Genomic DNA, 9,963 nt, shown 5'->3' with positions numbered 1-9,963 from the left:
GATTTGCTGAGCAAAGAAAAACATTCCTAGTGCAGCTGCAGCATAAAAAATACTGCTTCCACAGCTTTCATAGATTCGATGTCTCTCAGTCTTGCATTATCAGTGTTGAATCCTTTGCTCATCCTGCCCCTATCTGACATATTTGGAGTTGTCCTAGTAATCAGGATATTGGTGTACTGTGATAAAAAATAAGAGCAAGCAATCTGATGAAACAATTATAGATCACAGTATCACATACATATTCGACTTCCCACCTTCTTCGGCCCCTCATGCTCTGATATAGTGTAAATCTGCAACAACATGACAAACCGCTACAGGTTTGCTATAGTTTGATCAGTTTTGCTGCAGAGGTCAGATAAAGCTATTCAACAAGAAAATGTAGTCTATGTTTTGTGCACGACGATCGCAAATAGCTGCATGGCATGTGGACAGAGGTCAATGTTACATTGCTAGGGAGCAGCTAGGAGGATTAAATGCAGTCTCTGTTGTTGGAATATGAAAAGCTGACCTCATCACCTAGAAAACATCAGGCACCGTTACTCATGGAATATCTGGAAACAAGGCCAAGGTTTGCAAAGGAAAATAAAATAAAAAGTAAAGGCTTTAGCAACATAGCCTCTGCGGAGGAAAAAAACTCCTGCTTTGTATAAATGAACCGGTTTAAAGTCTCACAGCGGTTGATCCTATTTTCTGCAGGCTGTTTCAAAGAGATCCAATGTCTCATTCCATTAAGGAAGGTCTAATTAAAAAAAGTATATTGCGGTTAATATTTTTAAATCGATTGTATATAGATCAGGTTGCGAAGTTTTTTGTTAAGTTTCACAAGAATCGGTACTGACAATGGTCTCTGATCTCCTTACAGATCCCTTAGCTCCTCCTTGGACATACCTATCGGCAAACAGCTAATTGCGTATATGGTGTATGTGTGTATTTGTGGGGACGGATATGTTAATAAGCAGCAATGTTTCTTTCTAGTATCCTTTTTAATCGTTCTTTTGTTCCACGAAACTGACGAGCTTATTTAAACCCCCTTCCTCTGCTCTCCTCTCCAGCAAAAATCAATAATCAAGTAACAGTAGAGTTTACATTTAAACAGTCATTGAAAAACAGGCTGGGTATCACACAACCGCATGCAGCCTATTCAGCCTGAGCCATGTCTCAGGAAGAGCCCATTTTCTGTATTGATCTTGGAGCGGTCCCTGTTTTCCACTAGGAGAATGGGTCCCTCAAGAAAACCGGATTTATATTACAAACACTTGTAACCCTCACACTGTATCTACCGGCTCTTGAAGGGTCCGAGTTTGGTGATCACCCCCACGGGATTACGAAGGACATTTCGGGGATCTGGTGTTCCACAGCCATTCTTCTGTAAATGCGTTAGGCTCTCCGACGTGGAAGGGGTGTGTGGAATTGCAGCAAACTCGTCTCCTCCCCCCTCCCCCAGCACCTTGCAGTGTTTGATGCTGCAGCAAATGGAGCTGCTTAAGAAACAAAAGGCTGAGGAAGGTGGCTGCGGATGGATCGATCTATGTATGAAACAGGCTTACGTCTTCCATTCGCACAGCCTGACTTAAGTTCGCTCTTCTGTGTAAGCGCCAACAAAGCGCTTACGCTATAAAGGCTTCTCTTGTATGCAGGGGAGAGATTTCCCTCCGTCCAGTTTGCCTTGAGCTACCTGCCCGCAGGGTGCCCTTTGATCCCCGTGTTACAACGTGTCAGTGACTGTTACTAGGTGGAGGGTGCAGAGGGTGGGGCTGTCTCGCTCGCTGCACTTAGCCAGGGCTGGGGGAGAGCAGGGCGCTGCTCCTCACCCAGCTCCTACAGCGCTAGTCTTGCTCTGCACAGGGGCCCTGCGGGGCTGGGGGAGCAGGAGACGCTCGCTGCCCTCACGCTGTGACAAGCCCCCTCCCTGCTGCTGAGGCTGCAGCTCCCCACTCTGCCCCCCGCGACAGCGCCCTCCTGGTCCCCCTGCGCGGCAGACAATGCAGCAGCCCCCCGCCCCCGCCGCGCTCTGCTAGGCCCCGCCCCGACATTACATCACCCGCCTGAGAAGGGCTGCGGGGAGCGGGAGTGCGACTGGAGGGGGCGGGGCCAGTAGCCCCCTCTATAAAAGGAGGAGCTGGGGGGGCGCGCGGTTCAGAGCTCATTGCTGCAGGTGCCAGAATAGCAACTAGTCCGGGAGCAGCAACCAGGCGGGGGCAGAGGGTGTTTGTTGCCGTGTGACTCGGGCGCCATGCGTGAGATCGTGCACATCCAGGCTGGCCAGTGCGGGAACCAGATCGGAGCCAAGGTAAAGAGCGGGGCCCCCGCTGGTTGTGTCCCTCGCCCTGTGGCTGGGAGGGGACAGCTCAGTGGTGTGCGCACGCGGGGGCTGGAGTTAATTAATGCTCCGCTAGTGTTCGTGCCTGCGCTGTATTATGTCTGGCTATTGACTGTCCCTGGCAGCGTCTCCAGAAAGCGGAGCCTCCTTCCCAAAGGCCGCTGCTTTAGTGCTTGGTTGGTGTCCAAACAAAGTGACGCTTTAGGGCTGACCTGGGTATTCTGCTCGCTGTCTTCATGAGAGCCACAAAGAACAGAGGCGATTCCGCTAGTGTGCGGGCGGGCTGGGGGAGGGGGGGATAGTCCTGGCTGTCGTGCTCTGAATCACAATTCCTCTCGCTGGCGCAGCCGCAAGCCAGCAGCGAGTGCCTCCCTGCAGGCTCCAGCCGCCTCGCCCTTTGCACAAGGGGATGCGCCTTCTCCGGAGTGAATCCGATCCCCCGAATGCTCGCCACGCCCTCCTTGTCAGTGTCAAAGCAGTCGGACAATCCGCATAGCGAGGGCATTGCAGCCCACCAGCCCCATCTGCCCTTGACATCCTGCAGCTGTGTTCTGCCCCGCCCAAGCCCGTGGCCTCGGGGTTCTGCCCTTAGTCTGGATAAATGGCACTCGCACTTGCTCATGGCTCTTAAAAAATCAATTGCCACGTTGCTGCTGTTCTTTCACATCACTGAGGCGCTATAATTGTAGCGCTGCACCTTCTGGTGGGGAAACGCCTTGTCTGCTGTGTCAGTCATCCTGCTGCAGTTATTGATTAGGCGACTTCACTGGCCACTCTGCAGGAAGGACTGCAGAGAAGGGCTCATGCTTGAGCAAACTGAGGATCCCCATTATGATTTAAAATTTTTCAGAGACCCCAAGCCTCCCTGTTCAGCTCTTGCCCGGTCCCCTTCCCCACACCTTCTCTGAGGCCCTGCTCCACTCACTCTATCCTCCCCCACCCTCAGTCACTTTCACTAGGCTGGGGCAGGGGTTGGGGTGTGGGAGAGGGTGCAGATTCTGGGAGGGAGTTTAGGTGTGGAAAGGGGTGTAGGGCTTACCTCAGGCAATTCCCAAAAGCAACTGGCACATCCTTCTAGTGGGGGGGAGGAGGGGATGGTCTCCATGTGCTGCCCCTGCCTGCAAGCATCACCCCTCCCAGCTCCTATTATCTGCAGTTCCTGGCCAATGGGAGCTGTGGACTTGGTGCTCGAGGAGCGGGCAGCACATGGAGACCCCCTAGCCCCTCATCCCAGGGACTGCAGGGATGTGTCTTCCAATTCAAGAAATGGGAGGAGCCAGGACAGGTGAGCCTGTTCCTCGGCATGCTGGAAGTGTGCCAGGGAAGAGTATCCCTTCAAGGACCCCAGTTTGAGAAATGCTGCTGTAAAGCATTAAAAGGGCTGTTGGCAGCATGTGGAGGGGGAGGGGAAGGTCACACTGCTGACAGCTTAATACAATAATTAACTGCCCTTTTCAAAACTGCATTTCAGTTCTGGGAGGTCATCAGTGATGAGCATGGCATCGACCCCACTGGCAGCTACCATGGTGACAGTGACTTGCAGCTAGAAAGGATCAACGTTTACTACAATGAAGCCTCTGGTAACTATTTTTTATTTTGGCTTGGTGTCCTCCTGAAATCAAAACTAAATGTTCTAAAGCTTATATGTGCATCAGAGGTATATGTAATTAACTTCAGTGCATTCTACACTTGGTAAAACACTCCCTCTGAATTGCTATTAAATCCTTGGCAAAGCTTTAACACCTACTTCAAATTCAAGTCATAACTTCACTCAAGGCTGTTCTTTTTAAACACCATTTCTTCACTTGTCTGGGCAGCAGCTGTCTGTCTTCAGTGAATTGTGATGAGGCTGCTCCAAGCACAGTAGTCCACTTGTTAAATACTTGACTGCAAGTCTGTAATCTGGCTTTTGTTCCTCCCACAGGTAATAAGTATGTACCCCGTGCAATCCTTGTTGACTTGGAGCCTGGGACAATGGACTCTGTCAGATCTGGACCATTTGGCCAGATCTTCAGACCTGACAACTTTGTCTTTGGTATGTAATTGTATATATCTATGGCTTACTATTGTCATAAAGCTTTAAACTGAACACCCACTCTGTGCCTAAAACTAACACAAAATTGACTTCGCTCAGCGAAACTAGAGACTTAAGTAGGTAACTGAGGTTTGCATTGCATAGTACTTAGCACAATGGGGCCCTGATCCTTGCTAGGAGTTCCTAGCATTGCTGTAGTATAAATACTGTTCTGTCCTAAACAGAGCATGTGAAACTTCTTCATATTCTGGTGATTAAATCAGCATCTTTCCGCCCCACCTTCCAGGTCAGAGTGGTGCTGGAAACAACTGGGCAAAAGGCCACTACACAGAGGGAGCTGAGCTAGTGGACTCTGTCCTGGATGTGGTAAGGAAGGAATCGGAAAGCTGTGACTGTCTACAGGGTTTCCAGCTGACCCATTCTCTAGGTGGTGGCACAGGGTCTGGGATGGGAACTCTCCTCATCAGCAAAATTAGGGAGGAGTACCCAGACCGTATCATGAACACCTTCAGTGTAATGCCGTCTCCGAAGGTGTCAGACACAGTGGTTGAACCCTACAATGCCACCCTTTCTGTCCACCAGTTGGTGGAGAATACAGATGAAACCTACTGTATTGACAATGAGGCCTTGTATGACATTTGCTTCCGCACACTGAAACTCACAACCCCTACCTATGGGGACCTCAACCACCTGGTCTCCGCGACCATGAGTGGTGTGACAACCTGCCTCCGGTTTCCTGGACAGCTGAATGCTGATCTCCGCAAGCTGGCAGTCAATATGGTGCCTTTCCCTCGTCTGCATTTCTTCATGCCAGGGTTTGCCCCTCTAACTAGCCGTGGAAGCCAGCAGTACCGGGCTCTGACGGTGCCAGAGCTAACACAACAGATGTTTGATTCTAAAAACATGATGGCAGCCTGTGATCCCCGCCATGGCCGCTACCTGACTGTGGCAGCAATATTCCGTGGCCGAATGTCCATGAAGGAGGTGGATGAGCAGATGCTCAATGTCCAGAACAAAAACAGCAGCTACTTTGTCGAATGGATCCCCAATAATGTCAAGACGGCTGTCTGTGACATTCCCCCCCGTGGCCTCAAAATGTCTGCCACTTTCATTGGGAACAGCACAGCCATTCAGGAGCTGTTCAAGAGAATCTCTGAGCAGTTCACGGCCATGTTCCGGCGTAAGGCTTTCTTGCACTGGTACACTGGTGAGGGCATGGATGAGATGGAGTTCACTGAAGCAGAGAGCAACATGAATGACCTGGTCTCAGAATATCAGCAATACCAAGATGCCACTGCTGATGAGCAGGGGGAATTTGAAGAGGAAGGAGAGGAGGATGAGGCTTAAGATTAAAAAAGCTTTAGGAAAATCTTTAGTAAAGGCAGGCAAGTGTTCTGAATGAAGTCTGTTCACAGTTGTGGTGAAGCATGCTTTATTATGTCCTTTGGTGCCCTCCACTGTTGCCTCTGTCAGCAGTTTTGTAACCTTGACAATGTAACAGTAGTTGCAAAAATAACTCAATCTTCTGTTTAATGGCTAACTTCTCAAATATAAAAGGCATCTGTGTTCTAAATGGTGTCTTAGACTTATTTCTCTTCTCTCAGACCAAGAAAATCAGAGCTGGAACTAGCTCCCTACTTGCAGTCTCACATTCAATTATGGGTGATTGGCAAATAGCCTGAGAAGTTATGTACCAGTAAACAAGGGATCAAATCACTTTCCCTGACGTTCTAGTAATTAAGCTAGTTAATCATTTTTGGAGATCATGTTAGTAAAAAATGCAGTACCCTGGTGTAGAAGTCAAACCACCAATCTATTGTTGGAAAAGTTGCTTTGACTAATCGAAACAAGACACTTCACTCAAGGATCTTGTAACTTCTATATATGGGAATACGATAATGAGGTCAGCTAGATAGTATTAGCTTGTCAAACCTGATTTCACAGTGTGACTGCAGCCTTCTCTTGTCATTCAAGAGCTCTTCTTAATGCACTTGTTACAGGGCTTCCAGCATGCTGGGCAGCTTCACCTCCCCATGACTCCAATGATCCTGAGCAACCCAGTTCCCATTTGTGAAATGGGAAAACTGTATGCAGAGAGGAGGAGGTTAGAATTGCATTAGCAATATTGTAGTCATGGTTGAGAGGGTATGTTATGCCCAAATAGCTGTTCAGGCAATTAATTCTTATTCTCAAAGGTGAACACTTTCCAAAATAGCATACTATGCTTCTGGCCAAACTGGATCAATCTAGTACGACTTGCTTGAAGGTTATACACAACATAATCAAAACAGAGAACTTAACTACCCTCTTGCAGCAGACTTTTTTATTTTTAAAGAACTCTACAAATGACTGTCTCCCACACTAGATCTAGGCCTCTGCAGAATTCCTGCTGGCTGTAACTTTAATAGTAAATGCCAAAAAGAATGCGGCTTGACACTCGCAGGAAGGTCAGAGAAGCCAGGAGCCTTCTAAATTTTTCTCCTTCACTGGGGGATGTGTATAGGGAGGAAGAGTTAAAAGGCATTTGCTCCCATAGGCCATAGGTAACCTGAGGATGAGAGTTTTATTCCCTTGCAAGGGGACCAGTGACCCTATAACACATCCTAAGGCTCTCCAGTTAGAGGGCCTTTGGGGGGTTCCCTAAATGAGAGTAAATCCAACCTAGCACTGTAGGATGGTGGAGAGAAATAGCCACTCTGGGCAGGTTCTGACTTCATCTGTGATGCCCTGGCCTATCTGATATTACTGCAGGCAGCAGCTCTTTTACACATTAAAACTTTTCATGTCTAATTCTCATTACTGTGGTAAGTACAACAGTGCACTCATGTTTTGTTTCATTGTTTCTCTTTATTCAAACTTAACTTGACACAGCCTTTCTCCTCAGGGAGAAAGTCAAAATAACAGTGGTAAAAAAGTGGGCAATAACAAACACTCTCACTAACTGTGACTTAATAACACTGAGCTCAACGTCTGCTGAGCTTAGAACATATACACAAAGGCCTGCTTTCTGGCCTTTAGGTGAAACGCTTGGTCAAGCTAATATTGCTTGACTGAGTGAGCCCACTATGTGTATTTAATATTTATTTTACCCCAGCTTGTCTGCATACACCTCTATTGTGTTGTGCTGATTTATACCCTCAGTTATAGTGCCTCAAGTCCTAATCACATAAAAAAGGTAGGCTGCTGTGGTTGTCAAAGTAACTGTCCTTCTAAATTTCCTGATGGGGCTGCACTGAAAATCTTGTCTGCTTTCATTCCTGTTCTAACAGAGTGTTAGTGTACAATGCTGCTTGTGTTGCCTGGAAATTGGGGGTGGTGTAGCCGGTCCACCTAATTCCCTTTTAGGCACAGTTTTCTTGTGGAAATTAGAGAGCGTAAGTATGCAATGGGGGCAGACTGTTCCTCCAATCATGCACAGTCTGTAATCTCAAACATCCCTGTCACTCTAATATATAGCTAAACATTGGTGGTAGTACAGTACTGCTTACAGCAGTCATGACTGTTGCATCTTCCATTCACCCTCAGCATGTTTAGTCTCCTACTCTATTTTAGCATCATCATCAATGCTGCTTGTCAAGTATCAGAGGGGTAGCCGTGTTAGTCTGGATCTGTAAAAGCAGCAAAGAATCCTGTGGCACCTTATAGACTAACAGACGTTTTGGAGCATGAGCTTTCGTGGGTGAATACCCACTTCGTCAGATGCATGTAGTGGAAATTTCCAGGTATATATATGCAGGCAAGCTAGTGCAGAACTCAATGCCATCCACAGCCTCAGAAACCACCCAGACATTATCATCAAAGAGGCTGATAAAGGAGGTGCTGTTGTCGTCATGAACAGGTCTGACTACCAAAAGGAGGCTGCCAGACAACTCTCCAACACCAAATTCTAATGGCCACTTCCCTCAGGTCCCACTGAGGAATACACTAAGAAACTGCAACATCTACTCAGGACACTCCCTACACTAACACAACAAATCAACCTACCCTTAGAGCCCTGACCAGGGTTATTCTATCTACTACTCAAGATCCACAAACCTGGAAATCCTGGATGCCCCATCATCTCGGGCATTGGCACTCTCACTGAAGGACTGTCTGGATATGTGGACTCTCTACTCAGACCCTATGCCACCAGCACTCCCAGCTATCTCCGTGACACCACTGATTTCCTGAGGAAACTACAATGCATTGGTGACCTTCCAGAAAACACCATCCTAGCCACCATGGATGTAGAGGCTCTCTACATGAACATCCCACACACAGATGGAATACAAGCTGTCAGGAACAGTATCCCTGATGATGCCACAGCACAACTGGCTGCTGAGCTCTGTGCCTTTATCCTCACACACAACTATTTCAAATTTGATGACAATATATATCTCCAGATCAGTGGCACCGCTATGGGCACCCACATGGCCCCACAATATGCCAATATTTCTTTGGCCAACCTGGAACAACGCTTCCTCAGCTCTCGTCCACTCACGCCCCTTCTCTACCTACGCTACATTGATGACATCTTCATCATCTGGACCCATGGGAAGGAGACTGGAAAAATTCCACCACGATTTCAACAGCTTCCACCCCACCATCAACCTTAGCCTGGACCAATCTACATGGGAGGTCCACTTCCTAGACACCATGGTGCAAATAAGTGATGGTCACATTACCACCACCCTATACCAAAAACCTACCGACCGCTATGCCTACCTTCATGCCTCCAGCTTGCATCCTGGGCACATCACACGATCCATTGTCTACAGCCAAGCACTGAGGTACAATCGCATCTGCTCTAACCCCTCAGACAGAGACCAACACCTACAAAATCTCCACCAAGCATTCTCAAAACTACACTACCCGCACGAGGAAATAAGGAAACAGATCAGCAGAGCCAGACGTGTACCCAGAAGCCTCCTACTGCAAGACAAACCCAAGAAAGAAACCAACAGGACTCCATTGGCCATCACATACAGTCCCCAGCTAAAACCTCTCCAATGCATCATCAGGGATCTACAACCCATCCTGGACAATGATCCCACACTTTCACAGGCCTTGGGTGGCAGGCCAGTCCTTGCTCACAGGCAACTTGCCAACCTGAAACATATTCTCACCAGTAATTGCACACCGCACCATAGGAACTCTAGCTCAGTAACCAATCCATGCAACAAACCTCGATGCCAACTCTGCCCACATTTACACCAGCGACACCATCACAGGACCTAATTAGATCAGCCACACCCTCACCGGTTCATTCACCTGCACGTCCACCAATGTAATATACGCCATCATATGCCAGCAATGCCCCTCTGCTATATACATTGGCCAAACTGGACAGTTGCTACGGAAAAAGATAAACAGACACAAATCCGATATTAGGAATGGCAATATACAAAAGCCTGTAGGAGAACACTTCAACCTCCCTGGTCACACTATAGCAGATCTTAAGGTGGCCGTCCTGCAGCAAAAAAACTTCAGAACCAGACTTCAAAGAGAAACTGCTGAGCTTCAGTTCATTTGCAAATTTGACACCATCAGCTCAGGATTAAACAGACTGTGAATGGCTTGCCAATTACAGAACCAGTTTCTCCTCCCTTGGTTTTCACACCTCAGCTGC

At 48.0% G+C, this 9,963-nt stretch overlaps 2 protein-coding genes across 2 annotated transcripts in view; both read left to right on the top strand.

Annotated features, from left to right (window-relative positions):
- Window positions 1-2,121: 2,121 nt before the first annotated feature.
- LOC127044866 (tubulin beta-1 chain-like) overlaps window positions 2,122-9,963 on the top strand; it is a 29,922-nt gene continuing 22,080 nt past the window's right edge. Inside the window, exon 1 of the mRNA XM_050940103.1 lies at window positions 2,122-2,163. The gene's annotated coding sequence lies outside the window, so the exon portion shown is untranslated. The remainder of the gene's footprint in view (window positions 2,164-9,963) is intronic.
- LOC127044865 (tubulin beta-2 chain) lies at window positions 2,170-5,928 on the top strand. Its single transcript, XM_050940101.1, has 4 exons — window positions 2,170-2,290; window positions 3,792-3,900; window positions 4,245-4,355; window positions 4,642-5,928. The coding sequence occupies exons 1-4, from the start codon at window positions 2,234-2,236 to the stop codon at window positions 5,700-5,702; spliced, it is 1,338 nt and encodes a 445-aa protein (XP_050796058.1). The 5' UTR covers window positions 2,170-2,233; the 3' UTR covers window positions 5,703-5,928.

The sequence above is a fragment of the Gopherus flavomarginatus genome, chromosome 2, assembly GCF_025201925.1.
Source record: "Gopherus flavomarginatus isolate rGopFla2 chromosome 2, rGopFla2.mat.asm, whole genome shotgun sequence".
Lineage (NCBI taxonomy): Eukaryota > Metazoa > Chordata > Testudines > Testudinidae > Gopherus > Gopherus flavomarginatus.
The sequence above is the reverse complement of the archived record's forward strand: the minus strand, read 5'-3'. Positions and strand labels throughout refer to the sequence as shown.